This window comes from Rana temporaria, chromosome 1 (assembly GCF_905171775.1).
Source record: "Rana temporaria chromosome 1, aRanTem1.1, whole genome shotgun sequence".
Taxonomy (NCBI): Eukaryota; Metazoa; Chordata; class Amphibia; order Anura; family Ranidae; genus Rana; species Rana temporaria.
The window spans coordinates 278,485,300-278,510,873 of record NC_053489.1 but is presented as its reverse complement, the minus strand read 5'-3'; the positions used below and the strand labels follow the sequence as shown (position 1 = coordinate 278,510,873).

General features: G+C 41.5%; 1 protein-coding gene across 3 annotated transcripts in view; it reads left to right on the top strand.

The window, feature by feature from the left end:
• Nucleotides 1-25,574, top strand: part of VPS13A (vacuolar protein sorting 13 homolog A) — a 466,977-nt gene that overhangs the window by 316,902 nt on the left and 124,501 nt on the right. For all 3 annotated transcript variants that reach the window (XM_040355879.1, XM_040355888.1, XM_040355872.1), the window contains exons 51-59: nucleotides 991-1,119; nucleotides 6,019-6,152; nucleotides 6,364-6,493; nucleotides 7,629-7,861; nucleotides 9,966-10,113; nucleotides 11,444-11,590; nucleotides 16,046-16,127; nucleotides 16,583-16,652; nucleotides 24,394-24,502. In XM_040355879.1, coding sequence (XP_040211813.1) covers nucleotides 991-1,119; nucleotides 6,019-6,152; nucleotides 6,364-6,493; nucleotides 7,629-7,861; nucleotides 9,966-10,113; nucleotides 11,444-11,590; nucleotides 16,046-16,127; nucleotides 16,583-16,652; nucleotides 24,394-24,502 — 1,182 coding nt within the window. The remainder of the gene's footprint in view (nucleotides 1-990; nucleotides 1,120-6,018; nucleotides 6,153-6,363; nucleotides 6,494-7,628; nucleotides 7,862-9,965; nucleotides 10,114-11,443; nucleotides 11,591-16,045; nucleotides 16,128-16,582; nucleotides 16,653-24,393; nucleotides 24,503-25,574) is intronic.

Here is a 25,574-nt window from a genome sequence, read left to right as displayed (position 1 = left end):
GAATCTTCATTTGTATCAAATCGAATTGGCCGTAAACAGTCATAACTATAATTTCCTAAATATACATGATTCAAATTAAAATCAAATGTATCATTACTGCTTATTTTTTTTTTTTTTCTTAAAGAAATACATTACATCAGCCTTTCTCAAACTATTTAACGCAGAACAACCCTTGCAATAACTTTCTGGTCTTGGGGAACCCCTGCTTAAAATTACTATAGCTACAGCTCATAATACAGGTGTATAGTGGTCAGTGGGAAGAATGCTCCTTACACGTGTGGTCATTGGGATGAATTAACCCCTTAAACATAGCTAAAAAGATCAGTGGTGTCAGTGAGAACTTATCTGAGAGGCAGAAATGGCTTATTGCTTAAGGAACCCCTAGCAACCTCTGGAGGGACCCTGGTTGAGAAACCCTGCATTACATAATGTCCCAAAAGCAATTGTGCGTTGAACAAATAATCTCCTGTTTTAAGCAATATTCTATTAAGTGAAAATGAAATATGAATTGCAGAGTACTGGCCTATGTAAAAACCTATGATCAGTTAATAATGCCAGATTCTCCAAATTCAGCAAAAGATCTACATAACATTCTGTAATAGTAAAAATATAGTAATCCATGAAAGGTTATACAAATGGATGTTGAAGATGCAAAAGAAAAAAAAAAACTCAACTAAAGTTTAGCAAAAATATGTATGTTTCTCATGGTTTGGATGATAAGTTACCACAATGAGGACCTAGGGCACCCAGTAGAACACCTGGGGTACATGCACTGGGTGCCAAGGCCTAGTAACAGCCCCATCTTTTATAAATTGTTTTGTTTTTTTTTAATCGCAGGATGTAATGCATAATTTCCTTAATAGTGCTTGACCTTTCTAGGCTTGTTGAGACAACAGTTCCCCTTAACGATTTATAAATTATTCTATAAAAGAACCACAAATGAACTGAGATAAGTACGGATGGCAGGAAATAATTTTTGTCTTATTTCAGTGTGTACCCTTTTGGCCTGATTGTATGACAAGTAAACTGACTGTTGAGGTTGAAGGCTCTCAGACTCCTCCAAAGAGAATAAAATTTGACAACCAGGACAGCTGCACTCTGCTTCATCTTGATGATAAGGTAACTAACTCCTTGTCTTCAGCTATGTTAGTTTAACATGACTTAGTTCTGTTAAGGCTATGTTTAGTTTTTTAAAGCCTGAACGTAGTCCATATAATATGCAATATTTTCAGTTTGTCCATGTATTCTATTACCAATTCTTTAAAATTTGTAAAACACTCCCAAACCATACTTTTTTTTTTTTTTTTTTTTAAAGCACAGGACTTGTAATAATAAAAAGGTGTTCCTACTTAATTTGTACATTCCTCACAAATGTTTATTAAAACAATATTTCCTCTAAAATACTCTAAAGTTATCATTAGTCTGACAACCACACCTACACTTTATATTAGATGGAAAATGAATTAAGTTTATGGTTTTGGGATTTTAAGTAATAGATAGCGACACCCCGGTCGGTGGTACACAGGTCTTGATACTGTTACCTACTTTATAGGTGAGATACAGTTGGCTAAGCTACCCTGTTTTACCATGAAGTACTCCTTGTGTCTCATCCACCCCTGCACAGATAGAAGGCCGGAACTATAACATTGCTTGTTGCTTGTTTTATACGTACATTCGTACGTTTTGTTTTGCACTAATAGTTATCATTAGTCCACTAAATCTAAAAGATAAAACTGTATTGATGTAAAGCGGAACTATACTCATGGGAGTTCATTCATCAGGGTAGATGCCGATGCATTGTGTATAGACAGGTAAAAATACTTTAATGCAGAAGAGACATGGTATGGCTCATGTGTATTAAAACGCTTCCCTGTTCAATTTTTTTTCTAAAAGTTCCACATTAATAAATAAGTATTTGTAAATTTGACATTTTCCCTTTTTGCAAATCTATGAAAATCAAAGGTCCTGACTCCTTATAACGAATTTAACTTATGCAAAAAATTTAGAGGTTGGCTTTATGCCCATGTGGTGTGCTAACGCCGACTCCTGAGTGCCACATGTTTGATGCTATAGATTTTATTGCCGCATGGTGTGTTTACATCGCAAAAAAGTTAAAGAAAAAAATTAAGCACATGCGTACCATAACGCCCTCCCATTGATGTGAATGTGCCTTTAATGTGCTTTACCACAAAGTGTATAGTGCCCATTAGTATGTTATGTGTGTGTCTGCCTGCCTGTGGGGGAGGGAGGGGGGGGGTTCAATCCTGATTGATTTATTCATTTTATAATTTTTTTATAATTATATTTTGTGTTACTGTCACCGGGGTGGAGGGGGCTGATGTTTCACTTTTGAGATCGAGAAAGAGATTGAGGATAGATTCCTCTGCCCAATGCTCATTGAACTTAGAAATACTCTTTACCGTGAAGCAGCAGGGATCATGTTGAAGAGATAGTAAACATGTAATTTGTGTTATCAATCTTTTCAGTTATTCATTGTTCTTCAGTATTTATGTGTTCATTCAAGAAACTGGAGAGATTTGTAAACATGAGACATGTTTAATAATTTTCCCATCATGAAGAAATCTAATCCTCCCCTCTGTGTGCCCACACTCGACCACCACACAGACTCTGCTTGTAGAGACTAGGGAGAGCAGCAGGGATCAAAGGGCACAGGAGACAAGAGGTTGTGGAAAAGATCAGATTGTGGGCACAACGCGAGAAGGATCTAGGGCACTCTGCGGGGCAGTGGTGGTGGGGGTAACATTTTTTTATTTTTTATACTATAAAGAGCTGCAGTCGATAGCTGCTAATCACAGCTGTTTGAGTCAGCAGACCCTTCTACTTTAAGTTCGTGGTCACTAAAGTGACCATTAACCTATAGTCTAAGGCTGAGTTCACACTTATGCAAATTGAATGTGGATTTCCTCCGCACCCAATTCACATGACAGGATACTGTGACTGGCTCTCAATGAAGCCGGTTCACACAGCTCCAGGGCAGCCGCGGTCTGAATTGGAAAAGGGTCCTGTGTGTCTCTGGCTCTGTTTCAGGTGCGAATTCAGGCCAAAATGTGGACATGATTCGCAACTGAATTGGTATACAGGGACGGGACCCCCTGCTGGGACTTGCGGCCACATCAGAAGAAGAGGCGATTAAGGGGGGATATGATCAACATGTACAAATACATAAGGGGTTTGTATAGTTAACGTGGTATTGAGTTTTTTTCACTTTAACCTCTTTACCACCGGGCTAATTTTTCAGATTCGGTGTTTACGAGACTAAAACAGTTTTTTTTTGCTAAAAAATTACTTAAAACCCCCAAACATTATATATATTTTTTTCTAACACCTTGTAATAGAAAAAAGCATGACAGGTCCTCTTAAATATGCTTACAGTAGATGTGGCTATTCGGGATTGACTTGCAAGTTAGGACCTATATATATCACTATAGCAAAGGAAATTGTAGGCGACAGCTGTAGTGGCTAATTTTTCAGATTCGGTGTTTACGAGACTAAAACAGTTTTTTTTGCTAAAAAATTACTTAAAACCCCCAAACATTATATATTTTTTTTTCTAACACCCTAGAGAATAAAATGGTAGTAATTGCAATACTTTTTGTCACACCGTATTTGCGCAGCGGTCTTACAAGCGCACTTTTTTTTGGAAAAAAATCACTTTTTTGAATTAGAAAATAAGACAACAATAAATTTTGCCCAATTTTTTTATATATTGTTAAAGATAATGTTACGCCGAGTAAAATGATACCCAACATGTCACGCTTAAAAATTGCGCCCCTTTGTGGCATGGCGTCAAACTTTTACCCTTAAAAATCTCGATAGGCGACGTTTAAAAAATTCTACAGGTTGCATTTTTTGAGCTACAGAGTAGCTCTAGGGCTAGAATTATTGCTCTCGCTCTAACGATCGCGGCGATACCTCACTTGTGTGGTTTGAACACCGTTTTCATATGCGGGCGCTACTCGCGTATGCGTTCGCTTCTGTGCGCGAGCTCGTCGGCACGGGGCGCTTTAAAAAAAAAAATTTTTGTTTTCTTATTTATTTTTATTTAGTTTTATAATTTTTTTACACTGAAATAAAAAAAAAATAATTTGATCACTTTTATTCCTATTGCAAGGAATGTAAACATCCCTTGTAATAGAAAAAAGCATGACAGGTCCTCTTAAATATGAGATCTGGGGTCAAAAAGACCTCAGATCTCATATTTAGGCTTAAATGCAAAAAAAGAAAAAAAAAATTGGAAATGTCATTTTTTCAAATGACAAAAAAAAAATGTTTCTTTAAGAGGCTGGGCGGGACTGACGTTTTGACGTCACTTCCGCCCAGCAGAGCTATGGGGACGGGTGAAGGAGATTTTTCCTTCAGTCTCGTCCCCGCTCAGCTCCAGAACGGTCGCGATCGCCCTCTCCCGCCACCGATAACCGCGATCTCGCGGCGAATCCGCCGCGGAGACCGCCGTCATGGTGTACACCACCGCCCACTGAAGAGATAGATATCTCGGTTGTGGCAGCAGCTGCTGCCGTTACCGAGATATTCATCTTTAAAAATAGGACGTCTTTTAGACATGGGGCGGTGGTCAAGAGGTTAAGGTCATCACAGAGGACAAGGAGGCACTCTTTTATCTAGGGGAAAAGAGATTTCGGGCCAGATTCACAAAGAGATACGACGGTGTATCTACAGATACACCATCGTATCTCTGATTTTGACTGGTCCTATCTATGCACCTGATTCATAGAACCAGTTACGCATAGATACTGTAGGGCTGAGATCCGACAGTGTCACACTGTGTTACACTGTCGGATCTTTTTTTTTTATTTAAAAATGGCGCCGGGGGCGTTCCCGCTGATTTACACTGAATAATATGTAAATCAGCGAGATACGCGAAATTCACGAACGTACGCGGACCCGACGCTGTGTTCTTACGTCGTTTCCGTAGCGCGGTACCCGTCGTATACTTACCCCTGCTAAAAGCAGGGGTAAGTATTGTTAAGTATGGCCGTCGTTCCCGCGTCGAATTTGAAATTTCCTACGTCGTTTGCGTACGCCGATTCACGAACACGCGCGTCGCAAGTCCCGCTCACGTCGCAACCACTGACGTCCTATTGACGTCAGTGGGAGCAATGCACGCCGGGAAATTCCCCGGACGGCGCATGCGTATTTAAATCGGCGCGGGAGCGCGCCTGATTTAAATAGTACACTCACCCAGCCGCGGAATTAGAATTCCGCCGGGGGAGTTAGGATCCGCCGTCGCAAGTTTGGAGGTAAGTGTGTTGTGAATTTGACACTTTCCTCACAAACTTGCGAGGGCGGATCTTAAAACACATAGGTTACACGGATCTAAAGATCCGCTAACCTTTGTGAATCTGGCCCTTCATCTCCAAGTATGGAAAGATTTCTTCACAGTAAGAGCTGTGAAAATGTGGCATAGACTCCCTCCAGAGGTGGTTCTGGCCAGCTCAGTAGATTGCTTTTAGAAAAAAAGCCTGGATTCTTTCCTAAATGTACATAATATAACTGGGTACTAACATTTTATAGGTAAGGTTGATCCAGGGAAAATCCCATTGCCTGTCGGGGGATTAGGAAGGAGGTTTTTCCCCTGCTGTAGCAAATTGGACCATGCTTTGCTGGGGTTTTTCGCCTTCCTCTGGATCAACTGTCGTTATAGGATTGTGTATATGAGAGTGTATGATTTTTTATTTATTTTTTTGGTTGAACTTTATGGACTTGTTTTCAACCTGACTAACTACGCAAATATAAGTGTCACCCCAGCCTAAAGGCAGGCATCCGCCTTAAAGGTCACTGCTGGCCTGCTGCAAGCAGTTCTGTTACCCTTGCATCTATGACAGTGGGTGGGGGTACATTCCTCCTAAATAGTCACATTTTTAAGGTATGAAAGATTTAAAAAATAACAAACTGGCATAATGGAGAGAGTGCATAGTTTGATATTTTTTTTTATATTATTTTTTTATAACCTGCTAATTGGTATTTTGCTTTTTCTTACAGCTTGGAGGCATATTGGTGGATGTCACCCCAAAAGACCATTCTACTGTTATCACTTTTTCAGACTACTTTGTAGGGTCAGCTCCATTTCTTATCATTAATGATACAAAGGAACAAATCATTGAATTTTACCAAAGGTATTGCAGTCATTATTCAGTGTTTTTCTGCTGTGAGTTTAGTGTTAAGTTTTAAAAAGATTGTTGTGTCACAAATGGAACGGATGTCTAGCAAAGTACAATTATTTGTTATGCAAATGTTTATTTAGAAATATATTTTTGCGTGCACCTTATGGTGTTTGTCTTTTTTGTAACGCAAATAATTACTGACTATCCTTTGTGTTTTTGCCAGTTCTGTCAACACAGAACCAGACAAATTAGCACCTGGAAAACTCACATTATATGCCTGGGAAGACCCTACCAGTGAGAGAGAATTATCTTGGAAATGTGGAACACGCGCAGGAAAAGTCATTCAAACAGAGGTCATTATACTGTTCTAGTATTGTCATTTAACAATTAACACATTGAACATTGACTATTCTTGTTCTTTTTTTCTGCTTGGTTTAGAACTTTCTTCACATGATGTGTATTCATACTGTACCACCGCACATTTTGTGCAAAATAGATGTTTGTTTTTTACTGATGAGATACATCTTGGCAGGAAGGGATTTACTTGCTATTTATAATATCTTCATTTGTCTGCAGAATAAATATACTGCTATCTTGAAACCTGGCTGAAAATTCCCACAACATACTATTTTTACAGTAAATGGGTTCATTGATGCTACTGCAAATGCCCTATTCAGTGTCACTGCAAACATAAAACACACATTACATCTCCTCAGCACACAGTGATGTGGCTATTGACACAACACTACAGCTGTCGCCTACAATTTCCTTTGCTATAGTGATATATATAGGTCCTAACTTGCAAGTCAATCCCGAATAGCCACATCTACTGTAAGCATAAAATGTTTTGGCTCCCACACTAAATGCCAGAAAGAAGAAAGTACTTTGCTGACCAACTAAAGGGTGAGTTGCACTACTAAAGGGTGAGTTGCACTACAGCAAGCAGCTGACTGCATGGTTTAAATGCACTTGTAAACTGTCTATTCAGACAGTCTTGTAATTCTGGCACCCCTGCCAGACAGCTTATCTAGGTCCTGGAGCTCCACTCCAGTGCCAAAACAGTTTGCTCAGAAACACCTGATGAATCTGTTGATTGGACAGTGATGGGTCCTTACTCAGCTTTCTCCTTGTCAGCTTATGTATATGGCAGCAGAGCCTGCTTGGATACTAGTAAGGATGAGCTCAGGCGTGTTTGCAAACTGCACGTGCTGAGCCCGCAAGGAAGTTAGCACTGCGGAGCGCTATTCACAGGCAGTGAGACATTTCTCGATCGCTGCAGCCGCGAATCGGAACAATATCTCACTGCTTGTGATTAGCGCTCCGCAGTGCCGACTTCCTGCGGGCTCGTCACGTGCAGTTTGCGAACACGCCTGAGCTCATCCGCCTCTCTCTGCCACTAGCCTATGACAGACAGATGCAGAAAGTTGATATCAAGGCAAATATAAGCAGGTGTATGTGTGTAAAATTCTTGATATTTTCTTTGTTTAGGACAGAGTTGAATACCACAGACTCGAGGACTGTCTTCTCTACATGGTGTGTTTCCTGGAAGGTTTACAACGGATTGTGCTTTTCACCGAAAATGAACATGTTTTCAATGTGACATATGAAAATGAAAAGGCAGAATTGGCAGAGCAAGAAGTCACAATATCATTGTCAGATGTTGGCATTTCTCTAGTAAATAACTATTCCAAACAAGAAGTATGCTACATAGGCATCAGCAGGCAAGTTTTTTTTATTTCATTAAGTTGTCATTACATGCTTAAATGTATTAGTGTAAACTAGTGATTACACTAAGTGTCATAATTCAGTGTAAAATCTGTGAAATATATCTATATTTGGAGAGTAGTTCTGTCAGGCTTGTAAAAACAAATTCATATTTAGAAGACAATAAACTCACAACTGTAAAATAGAAAGTAAAATATACCTGTAAAAGATACTTTAAATACATAAAATGTACATTATTTGGGAATACTGAGGGTTATCACCTTTTTATAGATATATATATATATCAAAAACAGTGCAGCGCATTAAACTCTTAAAGTGGAGTTCCACCCATTTTTTTATGTTTGTCTGTGCTGCATGCTCTAATCTCATAGTATTCAGAATGGACAATTTTTATTTAATTTGTTGCTTGTAAATACCTTTATGTTGTAGTCCTTCATTACTTCCTCCTCCTTATTTGCCTAGGCTATTTGCAAGGGTTTCTGGGATAGGCATCATGTTTCCCAGTAGTCCTTGCAAACCTGACTGAAACCTATTACATTGCTTGTGCACTGAGCATGTGCGAGATATGCAAAGCTGAAATCCAGGAAGTCATACAGTCTGGCTTCATGATGCCCACACTTAAGATGGTCACGGTCTATTTCTAGATTATAAACTAAATGCTGTAACAACCTAACAAAACAGACCTTGGTTTACAGACTAACTTTACTAGAATACATTAAGCTTGTGTATTACAGGGGTATTTATATTTAAAAAGTGAAATTGTGGGTGGAACTCCCCTTTAACTAAAAATGCAATAAAATATGACAGTCCTTGTGACTCTCTCTATTTATATAAATCATTGTATACTATTGCACGTTACCATGATGCATCACTACCAACCTCGGATACGTGACAGTATTCATGTGTAATTACTTGAAGAATTGAACCATACTGTGATCTTTATTTTTATTTTTTTATTATTTTGCTAACTTACATGCTTTTGTATGGTATATGCAATTATTAATAATAAAACGTTATTTGATAAAAAAAATATGACAGTACATGTATAACATCCAAAGATGCCACTAAATTGGTAAATAGTCCAAACGCATCCAATTTAGTGGCATCTTTGGATGTTACACATGGACTGTCATATTTTATTGCATTTTTAGTTGAGAGTTTAATGCGCTGCACTGTTTTTGATATATATACACTTGTAAGGTTTTTATTTGAATTACCCAAGTGCTAGCTTGCATTTATTGTTAGGATTGTGTGTATTTTTCTGCGCTGAATACTTTATATTTGTATTACTTTTTTATGGATTAAAGCAGGGATATGCAATTAGCGGACCTCCAGCTGTTGCAAAACTACAAGTCCCATCATGCCTCTGCCTTTGGGTGTCATGCTTGTGGCTGTCAGTGTTTTGCTATGCCTCATGGGATTTGTAGTTCTGCAACAGCTGGAGGTCCGCTAGTTGCATATCCCTGGATTAAAGTGTTCTATGTTGGAATTTAAAAGAGGTGAGAAATTCACAGATCTCGATGTTATGGGCCATCTCCTATTGGATCTAGGTTGAAGCGTTCCTAGACTTAGTTCTGCCAAAACACAACTGAAGTATGAACGTATGATAAAAACGTTTTCAGACATTTTCAGATCATAGCCCAAAACTGCCAGGAAGTGGTCACTGTACTTTGCCAGTTGTAAGTGGCCGAGGCATTCACCGTCCCACAGCCGCATGTATACAAGGGGCATGTAATCACATACAGATTTGTATTTTCTATAAAACTATTCTGTGCTGTTTCTCATGTGTCTGCTCTATCAGGATGCAGTTGAGAGGCATAAGGTAAGGAATGTGAAAACAAAAGGGGCATTATTTATAAAGCAGTGAATGTGACATTCATTGCAGGTAAATCAATCACTCTAATTTAAATTACATACACAAGAAGATACACCTGGAGGGAATGTTTTAATGCAACATCCACTGCTTTATAAATACTGCATATCTTATAGTCTCATGCATTCTAACACAAAATGTTCATATATTATGCCAAACGTTAACATATACTGTATAAAGCAATGAGAACACAATTAATGTATGGTTTTGGTGATTGTGTCACATAGTTCAGATGTAGTTTGGGAGACAAAGAAGAGGAGACGATGGAGGCCACTGAGTGTGAAGCAAACAGAAAAGTTAGAATCAGTCTACAAGGAATACTGTGAGTCTAGCCCCACGGACGTTAAAATTGTTGATTTGGATTCCAATGCCCAGGTAATCCTTGTAAAGTGTTTTTTTGTTTTTTTTTTTAAATACATAATTTTAATGCTATTCACTTGTTTAGATAAATAAAGTTTACATTTGCTTGCTTATACAGGTTAACATAAACTGCATAATCATACATGATATGTAATAAAATTGATGTGTTCTCCTCATTTGTATGTTGGTATTATTTTATATTAGACTCATAAAAGAGCAAGGAATATATTTCTAGCAGGGTTGTTCTAGAAATAAAACAAATTAAAAGGATTTTCAATCTTTATTCTTCTCTCCATAAATCTCATTAAAGTGGTTGTTAATCCACGCTAACCTCTTTATACTATTCGCACGGTCTCCTAATGCTGTGTGCCCCTATGTGTTTCATTTATTATTTTTTTTTTGTATAATGCCTAATTTCATAGCGCCACTTGGCGCTCATCTGACCTGCCGGGGAGGAGAGAACTGGCCGGTTATGTGAGTGCCAAGCGGTGCTCTAAAAACCGGTATATACGGCATTTTTTTTATAAATGACATGCACAGGGGAACACATGTTATTTCGGCAGCAGGAAGGGGGGAGGGGCCAGGCACGGTCACTAGCTGACATTTAGGGAATTGGGTGAAGGACAGAGGGAGACACAGGAGAGACAGCAGATGCTGGAGACACGTAAACTAACCACGGCGTCAGCAGCCATGATAAACCGTGGCCAGTTTACGGGGGAGAGGGTATAGCGAGGCAGGATCAGCCAGCTATTTCAATTGATAGAGAGGGACAAAAGACACAGCACAAGCACTGTGCTGTTATTCGTGCTTTAGGACAGGATCGAGTTTTTTTTTTTTTTTCCTCTAGGGTAACAAACACTGTAAGTTCTAAGAGTCTGTAATCGTAATTACAGAAGGAGCTCTTGGGATTCTCCATACAAGAAATGAGCATACTTTTGTGAGCAGTTTGAGACCGTTATGAAATCATGAAGAACTCATTGAGAGGTGTATTTGATATGCAGTTTGCCAGCTCCTGACTTGCATTTGAGCTCTGTCTAAGCTTTATCAACCTGCTTAAGGCCAATTTTGTGTTATTGAATTGGGGGAGAAGAGGTTCTTAACAAAAGTCTAATAACACAGACCACAATGAAACAAATCACATCAGTTGAGCTAACACATATTTGTATGATAGCAGACAGAAGAGATCTGACCAGTCAAGATCATTGTTTCTTTTGAAATATTGAAACCTGAAGGTTGTTTATGAGCAATGGCTCCAATTTATATTTTTTTCAAATGAACTTTCATGCTTATGTCATATCTTGAGCAGTATTCTTTAACGTATTTAGTGTTTTTATGTATGTTGCAGGTATGTCTAACACCTACTTTCACCAATATGAAGTTTGTACAGCCATCACCAGCACCAGTGAGAAGAAGTTTCTTGCCAGCTTTGAAAATAGAATACTCAGCCTCTGCTCATCAGACTTCCATCAGACTACAACTCTACAGAATACAGGTATGTGCAGGCGATATGTTCTCTAAATCAGGTTGATTGATTTTACCACAAAGGTAATTTTCTCACTACAAAAATATAAAAATACCGTATTTATCGACAAATAACACCTTCAAATTAAAAGGGAAGTTTCAGGGAAAAAAAACTTTTTTTTTTTTTAAATAAACTACTTTGAAGCAAAATAATGGTCAGCGCTGATCAATGCAGCCTGATCTGTGCCCATAAATGCAGCCTGATCTGTGCCCATAAATGCAGCCTGATCTGTGCCCATAAATGCAGCCTGATCTGTGCCCATAAATGCAGCCTGATCTGTGCCCATAAATGCAGCCTGATCTGTGCCCATAAATGCAGCCTGATCTGTGCCCATAAATGCAGCCTGATCTGTGCCCATCAATGCAGCCTGATCTGTGCCCATCAATGCAGCCTGATCTGTGCCCATCAATGCAGCCTGATTAGTTCCCATCTGCAGCCTCAATGCAGCCTGATCTGATCTGGGCCCATCTGCAGCCTCAATGCAGCCTGATCTGCAGCCAGATGCCTCACCTCTGCAGCCTGAAATCACAGAGCCGTTTACTCGTCTCTCAGTCGGCAGTCACATACACAATCCTGCCTCCACCATCGGCATTGTACTAGCTCCTGTGATTGACAGAACACTGGTCCAATGCCGGTGGCGGAGGCGGGACTGTGTGTGTGATGTCAGAGCCGAGTAAACAGGAGATGGCGGCTCAGTGATTCTGGCGGTGCCCTTCTCCAAGGTACACAATCAGCGTATAATACGCACCAGTGATTTGCCCCCTATTTTCAGGGGGGAAAAGTGCGTGTTATACGCTGATAAATACAGTAAATATATTCCCAACCATAACATTTATATAATATATATATATATATATATATATATATATATATATATATATATATATATATATATATATATATATATATATATATATATATATATGCAAAGGGGAAAAATTTGAAATGTACAGTCCCTGACAAAAGTCTTGTCGCTTCTCTATTTTGTAGAAACTCCTGCTATTAACCTGACTTTTAATTAATCAATTGGTGTTAGAAATAGCTCATATGAAAAGCTAAAGCCCTCCCAAATGATGTTTAATGCACTGAAATAAATTAGTTTCACTGAAAAAAGATTTATCATTTAATCAAGACAGAAAGGTCAGATTTTGGCAAGACAAAAGTTTTGTCGCCTGTACAGAAATTGAACAACTTTACCGAAAATACAAAAATATGTAGTGGGGCTGTGAGATCCAAATGTAATATCTTGTATGACTTCCATGAGCTTGAAGGACAGCATCCATGCGGTTTGGCAAGGATTCATACAATTTATTGATGAAGTCATCAGGAATAGCAAAGAAAACAGTCTTGCATGCCTCCCAGAGTTCATCAATATTCTTTGGTTTCATCTTCCATGCTTCCTTTTTCATCCTACACCACATATGCTCAATGATGTTCATGTCTGGTGACTGGGCTGGCCAATCCTGGAGCATCTTGATCTTCTTCACCTTAAGGAACTTTGATGTGGAGATGGAAGTATGCGATGGAGCACCATCCTGCTGCAAAATTTGGCCTTTTTTATGGTTGGGAATATAAGAGGTAGCTAAGATTTCTTGGTATTTTAGACCATTGATGTTGCCTTCCACCCTGCAGATCCGTCGCACACCCCCATACTGGATGTAACCCCAGACCATGATTTTGCCTCGACCAAACTTCACTGTTTTCTGGGTAAATCTCGGCTCCATGCGGGTTCCAGTAGGTCTCCTGCAATATTTGCGGCGACTGTGGTGTAATTCAACAGAAGATTCATCTGAAAAATCCACCTTCTGCCACTTTTCCAGAGTCCATCCTTTTAGCAGGCTGTGGCCCGTGGCCACGGTTTTTCAATTGTCTTTTGTTTAGTGCTGGCTTATGGGCACTGATTCGACCATGGAGGCCATTTCGAGACAGAATCCGACAAACTGTTCTGCTTGACACAGGGACTTCAGGTGACCAGGTCTCGTGGAGCTCTGCTGCAGTGGAAAATGGGATGGCCCTGGATTTTCGAGCCAACAAACGGTCTTCTCAAGCAGTTGTCTTGTGGGGTCGGCCTGACCTGGCCTTGTCCAAAACGTCTCCAGTTTCTTCAAATCTTTTTTTTTTTTTTTTTATCCTCTGAACTTGACGCTGAAACACTTTGAAGGTGTCTGCCACATCAGCAGTGGATCTGGTCTTCAGCCTCTTGATAATCATCACTTTAGTCTCTGGGTGAATCGTAGGCATGTTTGCAGAGGTCTAGTTGCAGTTGAGAAGGTCTAGTGGACTGGTGTTCTTTTTATACACACCTGAGACCTAATTGATCCATTATTAGTCACAGGTGAAGCTCATATAACAAGGCGACAACACTTATGTCTTTGACTCCATGGGCTTTACCAAGCTGTGAATATTAGAATACTTTTTGTCAGTTTTGTTTTGCACTGAAACATTATTACAAAAGCTGTTGGGATTAAAATGACCAATTTCTTGTAACAAAATCTTGATTAGAAATATTATTTAGCGGCACTTCAGGTCAATTTGTACACAAGCGACAAGACTTTTGTCAGGGACTGTAGCTGTTTATTTCTTGCTTATACCATACTCTTCCACCAAAGAACAACCCACAATAAATTCTTCTGCTCCTGATGATTGCAGCGATACAATATATGTGTATGTTGTTTGTAGCTGTAGCACAGCCCAGAAACAATAGTGCGCATTTTGTTTTTAATGCTACCTAAAACACGCCGACACACAATCCCGTCCAAAAAAATACTAACCTTTGACCCAAACAATAATCCTGGCACTGATCTAAATCAAACCTTGATCTAGGTATTTTTTTTTTAAATGTATTATTCTTTTTTTTTTTTTTCTCTCTGCAAGCAACATTGTCAGTGGGAGGTGAAAAAGGAATGAGATGAGAAAATTATCAGAGAGAGGTGGAAAGGGAATGGGTTTTCACAAAGAGAAATTGTGGGGGCGGGCTTTACAGTGACTCATCAGAGATCAGGGGACAGAGGCTATAACAGCGATCAGGTGTTCCGGGTCCCAATCCTTAGTGCGGAGCCCTGGGCTCTCTGTGAGACCCTGGTCTCTGTGCTGGGCGTGCACTCCCAGCACAAAGGGATATACTCAAATATGCCACCCCACTGGAAAAATCCCAGTGTAGTGGGGTTGCATATTTGTGTGAGGCATCAAGAAGTCAGGTGCCTGCATTTTTAGTTCTGTACTACATCCTATTATTAATCATTTGCTAATTTTTACTCCTATACAAGGGGTTACACATATTGTCTCCTGATATTTCCTTAATTTGCTTCAACCTCTTGACTGACTACCTGGACATTTACAAAAGTGCATTGGTAAACAAGAGGTTAAATATATTTTGCTTTCAGAATTTAAAATTAGGGCCTACAAACAAGGAATACGGTTTTCATCCAAGCTCCAGGCGAAGCTGTAGTGCACGATTTCACCATGCCCTCTTTTATTTGCAATCTGGTGGTTTGGGTACCTCTTTTGTTTAACAATGTGTAATGCAGAAGAGGCATTTCAAAATCTAGCCAGTCCCTTGATGTCTCTTGTTTATACAAATCCTGATTTGGAACTTATACTTCCTCAGCCACAAATTGGATTCCAATCTACCTTGCGAGTTTGAATCGGATGGGTATTAATTCACAGAGAAGTTGCACAGCACAGGACTCTTGAAACAGATTACCCACCCTACATGTAATGAGATCTCTGCAATCTAGCTACAGTGAATAGCATAAAACTCTGATTAAAAGGATTTTTTTTCATGTGTTTTCAAAAGCATGTTAATTTATTGCAATGGGTATTTTCTAGGTATGACTTTAATTTTTCCACTAGAGTGCGCTCTTGTGGTTTAAGAAAATCATTGTCTCTGCTTAACAATTTATAGTAGGGAGTTCTTTGTTTTCAGCAAGCTGGCTGATGCATGCATTTTGTTTTGTGAGCAGTAAAGCAAACCACTGTGTAGAATTGCAAAGCAAGAAGCCTGTGTCTGTGGATGTTAAATGACTCCTCTACAATGTATACAATTGCAAATTACACATTGAATCATCTTTAAACATGTCCTCACATAGATAACATTTGCCTTAATCTGATCTTTTTTAAATGTGTATCTAAAACATTGAAAAGACTATATCTTATCTTTTAAGGTAAACAGAGTTAAGTTTCATTGTTTCATTGTTTATTGGATAGCCATAACCGCTCCCCTATTTTAGTTGCTGTTCAGAATTGCTATTTACAGTGTATAATTATTTTCACTATTCAATTGGTAATGTACTTATTCATGTAATGTCTTATAAATATCAGCCAAATGTGCTTTAAGATGACAGTTATCTTAAGATACAGATTGTAAACGTTTTTGTTATTCTTATTTGTTATCGCTAATGTTTCTATTGCATGCTTTATCGACAGATACAAAATCAGATTCCTGGAGCCATATTTCCTTTTATATTTTACCCAATAAAACCACCCAAGTCTGTGACCTTGGACTCAGGTTTGTTCTTTCAGTTACTTTTTTTTTGCAAAATCTTTATTTTCAGTTTTAACATCCACCAAAAACAGAGAAGTAAAAAAAAAAAAAAGATAGGCATATGTGATAAAGGGTGCAAGCTCAAACTCGCAAGCACCCTATGCAATAGATATACAAATTAAAAATCCAGAACAGGATAGATGGATACAATAGACCTATCCAAAGGGAGTCCTCATCAACATCAAACCACATAGGGACATGTTTTCCAAATTCTTTTCAATTTCAGATAGTGACACACTTTTCATATCAGTAGCATTGCAGAAAAGCTAGCTGTGTATACATTCTTACAGGAATAACTTTATTTCAGAGCAGATGCCACAACAAAGCCAAAATAATTGTCAATAAAAAGGTTAATTGATTAAAAAAAAAAAGTGAAAAAGGTTCATGACTCATCGTATATACATTTTGATATTGTTTAGAACCGAAACCCTTCACTGATGTGAGCATTGTGATTAGAACAGCCGGACATTCTGAAATATCACGAATAAGGTAAGTGAGAATATTGCTCAGAATTTTTTTATTGTGGCATTTAGCACATTTATCTTTTGTCTAATATAGAGGAAGTATAAAAAGTGAATACATGCAAAAGCATAGGATGGTACCATCATAACCAGTATCAAAATAAAAATGTTTGATTGAATCCCACTAACAAATAGAAAATATATATATATATATATATATATACATACTCTTTTATGTCTAGGGAAACAAGAAAGGCAGTTTTACCCCATACTATGCTCCTACAGGCTCCTCTGTGCTACAAAACCAGTTGCTGCAGCCTCTAATTCCCCTATGCTGTGGCGGTGGAATTGCCTCTAATGTTACCAAGACTAATGTAGGGCCCATAGCCCTACATGGGACGTGAGAATGCTGAGGAACAGTCCACTGCCACAGCGTAGTGGAATGTCATCCGGTGAAGGATTGGGTAAGAGAAACTGCTTTTCCTTCCCCTCTTCAAGGGAGCATTTTTACTTTTCCCGGAGATGGGCTTTAAGGTATTAGAGCGAAATGATTGCACATAGTTACCAGTTAATCTTCTGCACCATATAAATATATTATGTATTATAGTTTTAGATTTGAAAAAAAAAAATTTTAAGGATAAATACCGTTTTTATAAATATGCCTATAATTTTTAGATTAGAAAAATATATTTTAAAGGATAAATGCCGTTTTTAGAAGGGCCTGTTCACACTGGCCTTGCACAGTAGAATGATGCATTTTACTGTGTAAGCAGCTGTCAGTTGATGGTCTGGGAAAGTGCGATGCACATTCAATCGCATCATGCTTGTGTACCACAGCTTGGCTGTGCTGTGTAGAAACAGGGACTGTACATGGAGCTTTATGGTGAGCTCTGGTCTGTTGCAGAAAAGGAAAACGCCAGTCACCGCACTAGTGTGAATGAGCGTTAAAAATTCAACTGAAATAAGCATATAATAGCTGCCAAATGCAAAATATTTGTAATGCTATTGTTTAACATGTATACATTTCTCTATCGTACATCACGGGACACAGAGCGGCATATTCATTACTATGTGGGTTATATGGAGTACCTTCAGGTGATGGACACTGGCAATCTTAAACAGGAAGTGCCCTCCCTATATAACCCCCTCCCATAGGAGGAGTACCTCAGTTTTTTCGCCAGTGTCTTAGGTGTTGGTCATGGAATAGCTTTGCCTCCACATCCTTGGGATCAAGGCAGGCTAACCGGATTTGTCCAAGGTGCCTCAGTGCCAAAGTGGACAGTACCCGGGCCCCCAAACCGAGGGGTTTTGCCTATAACGCTTCTCTTTTTAGAGAGCTGGACCCTGGGCCCAGGACGTAGAGCCTTTTTGTTAAAGTGCCTAAAGTAACCTGTTTGCCAGGGTGCTGTATAGGTCCAGGACAGTGGGTTCCTTCCAGGACCCCAGGGCCTGAAGGTCTAGTACGCTACCCACGGAGATGGGGGAAGGTTGGACCGCTTGCTGTGCAAAGTCCTGCGGCGTGGAGCAGGTAAGAAGGGGGGCCTGCGGGACTTGGTTCGACAGCAGGCCCTCCAGGGAAAGATCTAGGGGAAGTTAGCCTGTATGTGCTCTAGCATTGGCAATAGGGGCCACTATGTCTAGGAAAGACAGGATGGTCTGTGTATTTTACTTCCCAAATATTGGATTTCCCTGGTCTGTTTGCAGTAACCATCTGGCTGCGCGCTAGGTGAGCAAAGGAGGGGCTGTGGGCCTATACCTTTCCCAGAACTTAGGTTTTAACTACCAAAAGTTCCTACCTGGCTGGGTGTCAGTCTGCAGGTTTGAGGCCGCTCTGTGTCTGGTAAGAGAGAGAGGAAGAGAAGCCTCAAAACGCTTCCTCTGGCTCAGGGCTGTAGCAGGGCTCCGGGTGACTTCCAGCTTGGCCCCCCCCGCGCGCGTGCACGAGGATATGACAAAATTTTGCGCCGTTGCGGGGGGGGGGCGGGGATGTCAGGTTCATAGGAGGAAGGGGCGTCCCTTCCTCTGTGCTGTACAGCTCATTCAGTTCTGAGCTTGGAAGCAGGACGACACAGAGCGGCAGCGCTGCGGCTGAGGAATAGTGACACCCGGTGGCGCAAGCGAGTATTGCAGTTCTGGAATTCAGAACTAGCTTAATATTATCTAGCCTAAAAATCCTTTGGCAGCAGGTGGATACTAGCAATTTTTTGTGTGGGGGACAGTGTGCTTTGAAAAAAAAAAAATATATATATATATATATATATATATATATAATAATTGAAAAAAAAAGATTTTTTTGGAAAAAAATAAAAAAAATAAATAAAAAGGCATTGACTGGGCTCCCCACCAGGTTTTTGGTCATCAGTAGTACTGCTGTTCCCTAAACCACATATATTATCTCCTGACCACAACAGTCAGTTGTTGTATACAGGGGTACCTCGGTATTGTACCATGGCTCCCAAAGGCTCGGGATCAAGGGGTGCAAAAGGGGTCAAAAAACCAAAGGGTTCCCCCTCGGATTCTGAGGATACGAGTCAGGCTATGCCAGTACTCTCCCCACCTGTCAACCCAGTGGTGGGTGCCTTGGGTGAGCCATTAGGGGGGTCTGGTGCGGAGGCTGGCCCAGATCCACCCAACCCTGTGTTTATCACAGAGGAGATGCTAGCCGTCTCCCTAGGAGGGCTAGAAGAAAGATTGGCAGCTATGATCACCAAATCCATGCCAGGCAAGAAGCGGACTAGATCCCCTTCGCCTAAGTGTATATCCTCGGATAATGAGGTTCTTTCCCCGGAGGAGTTAGAAGATCAGGAGGAATTGGACCAGAACCTAGAGGGTTCAGAGATTGAGGAATCTACTGTAGAGGAACCATTTTCAGCCTCCCAAGCGGAGGGTTTATGGATACAGTCTTTGACAGACATGGTCCGCTCGGCCTTCAAGTTGCCCTTACCAGAGCCTCGGGTTCCGGCAGTTTCTTCTTTGGGCTCCTTAAAAGCGCCCTTGAGCAACGCAGTTTTTCCGGTCCATCCTCTGTTAGAGGAGTTAATCTTCCAGGATTGGGTACGGCCGGACAGAGTTTTTCTGCCGCCTAGAAGATTTTCTATTATCTACCCTATGGAGGAGAAATTTGCCAAAAAATGGGCGCTCCCAGCCGTGGACGCAGCCATCTCCTGTGTGAATAAATCATTAACTTGCCCGGTGGAAAACATACAAATGTTTAAAGACCCGGTGGATAAACGTTTAGAATCACTTTTGAAAGCTTCCTTTGCTACGGCAGGAGCAGTGATACAGCCAGCGGTGGCTGCTATCGGGGTCTGTCAGGCTTTAAAGGACCAGACTAAACAGATGCTTAAAGACATTCCTGCCCAGCAGGCAGAGGAGCTATCTGATATTCCCAGAGCCTTGTGCTTTGCGGTGGACGCTATAAAGGACTCCATCCAACAGGCATCTCGTTTATCACTATATTTGGTGCATATGAGAAGGCTCTTATGGTTAAAGAACTGGGCGGCCGAACCCCCATGCAAGAATTTGCTGGCGGGGTTCCCCTTCCATGGAGGACGACTCTTCGGAGAAGATCTGGATAAATACATTCAGACTATTTCAAGTGGCAAAAGTACTCTTCTACCAGTAAAAAAGAAGTTCCGGGGGCCCGCCTTTAAAAGGCAGCTTTCCCCTATGCCGAGTAACTCAAATTCCAGGCAGTATCGACGGCCTCCTGCGCGATCCAACTTTAACAATAAGTCGCAGGGACAGGCCCCTGGGGGCAAGAAGCCATGGTATCGCAAACCAACTAAGCCAGCCCCTAAGTCTACTTTATGAAGGGGCGCCCCCACTCACTCGAGTGGGGGGAAGGCTTCGTCTCTTTGCAGAGGTTTGGGAAGCCAACATCCCCGACAAATGGGTCCAGTCATCTGTGGCCACAGGCTACAGATTAGAGTTTCAAAAGTTTCCTCCGCCTCATTTCCAGGAATCAAGGGTTCCGAACGATCCAGCAAAAAAGGCCTTGTTGCTAGCGGCATTGGATCGTCTGCTTCGCCAGGGCGTGATAGTAGAGGTACCAGCCCAAGAGAAAGGGCTAGGTTTCTACTCCGATCTGTTTGTCATACCAAAACCCAACGGCGATGTCAGACCAATCTTGGACCTAAAGAGTCTAAACGTTTACCTAAAGGTCCAGTCATTTCGGATGGAATCCGTTCGGTCAGCAGCCGCCGCACTCCAGAGGGACGACTTTCTGGCGTCTATAGACATAAAAGACGCTTACCTTCATATACCGATCTTTCAGCCACATCAAAGATTTTTACGCTTCACGGTGGCTCAGCGTCACTTCCAATTTGTGGCGCTCCCTTTCGGGCTGGCTACGGCCCCCCGGGTATTCACGAAGGTCCTAGCTCCAATTCTAGCCAATCTAAGAATCCAAGGGGTCACGGTCCTAGCATACTTGGACGATCTCTTAATCATAGATCACTCGCCTCCTTGCTTGGAGCGAGCAGTAGCCCTCACGGTTTAGTACCTGGAGAGGTTCGGTTGGGTCCTAAACCGAGAAAAGTCAGCATTTCAACCCTCAAAACAGTTGGAATATCTCGGCATGAGGTTAGACACGGCTCAGCAGAAGGTATTTTTGCCCCTGGTAAAGGTCAAAGCTATCAAGGAATTGATTCGATTGGTTCTAAGCAAAAGAAAACCAACTGTTCGCCTATGTATGCGTTTACTAGGCAAGCTAGTGGCCACGTTCGAGGCGGTACCTTACGCACAGAGCCATACTCGCGTCCTACAGGCAGCCATTCTGGCAGCTTGGAGCAAGAAGGCCCAGGCCTTGGAGTTTCCTTTAACTCTATCATCAAGAGTCCGGCAAAGTCTGGGCTGGTGGTTAAACCCTCAGAATCTGCTAAAGGGAAAATCTTTCACCCCCATAGCCTGGAAGATGGTGACCACAGATGCCAGCCTGAAAGGCTGGGGAGCGGTCTTGGATGGTTGCACTCGCCAAGGTACTTGGGCAGAGGCGGACAAGCAGCTACCCATCAATATCCTGGAGCTCAGAGCGGCTCGGCTAGCCCTCCTGGCATGGACATCCAAATTGCAGGGGTCCCCGGTGAGGATACAATCAGACAATGCCACAGCTGTGGCATATATAAACCACCAAGGGGGAACCAGGAGTCGCGCCGCTCAGAGAGAAGTGAGCTTAATTTTTCTATGGGCAGAAGCTCATGTACCCTGCATATCGGCAATATTCATTCCTGGAGTCGACAACCTGCAGGCGGACTTCCTAAGTCGCCAAACTCTGTCGCCGGGGGAGTGGTCTCTACATCCCCAGGTCTTTCGGACAATCTGCCAGAAGTGGGGTGTGCCAGACGTGGATGTCATGGCATCAAGGTTCAACAAGAAACTAGACAGGTTCATGTCCCGGACAAGGGACCCGATGGCCTGCGGAACCGATGCGTTGGTGTGCCCTTGGCATCAGTTCAAACTTCTGTATGCCTTTCCCCCGCTACAGTTACTACCCCGCCTGTTGCGCAGGATCAGGGTGGAGCACAAACCAGTCATCCTCGTAGCTCCAGCATGGCCCAGGAGGGCATGGTACTCACTAATCCTAAAGATGGCAGTGGGAGACCCTTGGACGCTTCCTCTACGGCCAGACCTACTCTCGCAAGGCCCGATCCTCCACCCTGCATTACGGCGTCTAAATTTGACGGCCTGGCGGCTGAATCCCTGATTCTCAGGGGTAGAGGGCTGTCTAGGCAGGTAATCTCTACCCTGATCAGGGCTAGAAAGCCGGTCTCCAGGGTGATTTATTATAGGGTCTGGAAGGCCTATGTAGGCTGGTGTGAATCCAACAAATGGCTTTCCCGCAAGTATACCATTGATCGAGTGTTAAGTTTTCTCCAGCTAGGAGTGGATAAAGGCCTGGCAGTAAGCACAATCAAAGGACAGATTTCAGCTTTGTCAGTGTGGTTTCAGAGGCCGCTGGCCACCCACTCGCTGGTTAAGACCTTCATACAGGGGGTCTTACGTATTAATCCTCCGGTTAGGTCACCACTGTGTCCGTGGGACTTGAATCTTGTTCTGTCAACTCTGCAGAAACAACCTTTTGAGCCGTTGGCTGAGATTCCTTTGGTTTTACTGACAAGGAAGTTAGTATTTCTGGTCGCAATAGTTTCTGCCAGAAGAGTGTCAGAATTGCAGCCTTATCTTGTAAGGAGCCATATCTTATTCTACATAAGGACAGGGTGGTTCTCCGTCCTCATCCTTCCTTCCTACCAAAGGTTATATCCAGTTTTCATCTAAACCAGGATTTGGTACTACCATCCTTCTTTCCGAACCCTACTTCCAGAAAGGAAGGGTTGCTGCATACCTTGGATATTGTCAGGGCCGTGAAGGCCTATCTTAAAGCTACAGAGAAGATTCGAAAAACAGATGTGTTGTTCATTTTGCCAGATGGGCCCAAGAGAGGGCAGGCAGCTGCAAAATCCACCATCTCGAGGTGGATAAAACAATTAATCACTCAGGCCTACGGCTTGAAGAGGTTGCCTCCTCCTTTGTCAGTAAAGGCTCATTCTACCAGGGCCATGGGCGCCTCCTGGGCAGCACACCATCAGATCTCTATGGCTCAAGTTTGCAAGGCGGCAACCTGGTCTTCAGTCCACACGTTTACTAAATTTTACCAGGTGGACGTTAGAAGGAATACTGATACAGCTTTTGGGCAGGCAGTGCTGCAGGCTGCGATTTAAAACCCTCAGAATCGGGGGCACCCTTGAGTTAAAATTTAAGTTTAAGTTTAATTTTTCTCGACTAAGTTGGATTTATTATTATTATTGGAGTATACCTCTAAAATTAAATCCTTTGTCTTGGGAAGATGTCTCCCTCCCCTCATTAAAAGCATTGCTTTGGGACATCCCACATAGTAATGAATATGCCGCTCTGTGTCCCGTGATGTACGATAGAGAAAAAGGGATTTTTAATACAGCTTACCTGTAAAATCCTTTTCTTGGAGTACATCACGGGACACAGAGCTCCCACCCCTCTTATGGGGACCATTTTTGGGAGGCATACTGCTTGCTACAAAACTGAGGTACTCCTCCTATGGGAGGGGGTTATATAGGGAGGGCACGTCCTGTTTAAGATTGCCAGTGTCCATCACCTGAAGGTACTCCATATAACCCACATAGTAATGAATATGCCGCTCTGTGTCCTGTGATGTACTCCAAGAAAAGGATTTTACAGGTAAGCTGTATTAAAAATCCCTTTTTTTGGGTTATGTTTTCTTTTTAGTTGCAAAATACATGGCCTGTACAGGTCTTTAACATCTCCTGTGCTCTACATGGTGAGAATTGAACACTGCAAGATGTGAACACTTCGTAGTTGTGTACAGGCACTAGGGAAATGCTCTTTTTTATCCAGTTTTTTTTTTTTTTAGATTTTTTTATTGAAAGTTTTGTCATTTTACATACTTGTTTATACATTTTACATATGTTCCAAATCCTATTTGGTTTTTTTTTTATGTCTGTCTTAGGGCTGGAGTCAACAGGCTTTCTTGCTTTAAATGGGTTTTGCAGTCCCATACAAGTCTATGGGAATGCAAAACCCACTTGAAGTAGACCATATGCAGATCAGAAAGAAGTCAGTGGCAGTGCACCTGTCAATAAATTGTAAATGATCTCTGAAGCTTCTCAAACTGATGTCATTGGCACAAGCCCAAAGCATCTCAACACAAGCCACTGTTATTATGCATTCAAATCCCTGAAATGTATGTGCTACAGAATAGTATGCTCTTCTAACAGGTACTTCAAGGTTTTAATTCAAGAAATGGATCTGCGATTGGACCTGGGATTTTTGTATGCTTTGGCAGAGCTTTTTACTCAGAGTGGAGATGTGTCTAAGGACCAGGAGGTAGGATTGCAATAAAAAAATTTTTTTTTCTATTACATATAAAAGAAAATGTGTTGTGCAGTATTTTCTTTATGTTGAAGTATTTTACATTTATATAATTATATGTAGAGCCTGGCATGCTGCTGTTTGTGGCCATTTATGTCTTGGATACTCAAACACTGAGAATTCCCTGCTATATTTCCTAACTCTTTATTGTTCACTAGAGAGTTTTGAGTGTTCTTCCCACTTCTGCAGCATCCTGTATCCCCTGTTGCAATTTATATATAATAAATTAAGTCCAGCAGCGTGAGAAGGTCCCCCTTTGTATTAGTAAACGCAAATTTACAGACCCAAAAACTCAAGTATAGAATGCTTACCAACAGAGTCCCAGGGAAATATAAGACCCCTTTGCAGGCGCTATAATGCTAAAAATAGCACCTGCAAACCGACCTGAAACAGCTGCTGCTGTCTCTCCAGTGTGAAAGCCTAGAGGGCTTTCACACTGGAGCGGTGCGCTAGCAAGACGGTAAAAAAAGTCCTGCTAGCAGCATCTTTGGAGCGGTGAAGGAGCAGTGTGTATACCGCTCCTCCACCGCTCCTGCCCATTGAAATCAATCTTTGGAGCGGTGTGTATACCGCTCTTGCCTATTAAATTCAATGGGACACCGCGGCTATACCACTGGCAAAGCACCTCTGCGGCGGGGGGGGGGGGGTAAAGCGTCCCGCTGGTGGTCGAATAGCGCTGCAAAAAATAGACCGATGCCGCCCCCGCCCCAGTGTGAAAGGGGCCTAACAAATTGGGGTTTAACTCTTCAGCATCTACCAAATATTGACATATTAGTTTTAGATAAATTGACCCTTTTTAATAGGTTATTTCATATGGGAAATGGTTTTCAGATTTCCATTAAAAGGCAAACCTATACCTCATGATAAATTGGCTAATGCTGAAAAGTGAACAACCATTTTTTTCTGAAACTATTTTAAGAATACTATGGATAGCTTGGTTAATACCACAGTTGACTATTTATGTATTTCCCTGCACTTGTCAACTTATTGTCAAAACAGAGCACTGTAATGGAAGTGAGTTATCAAG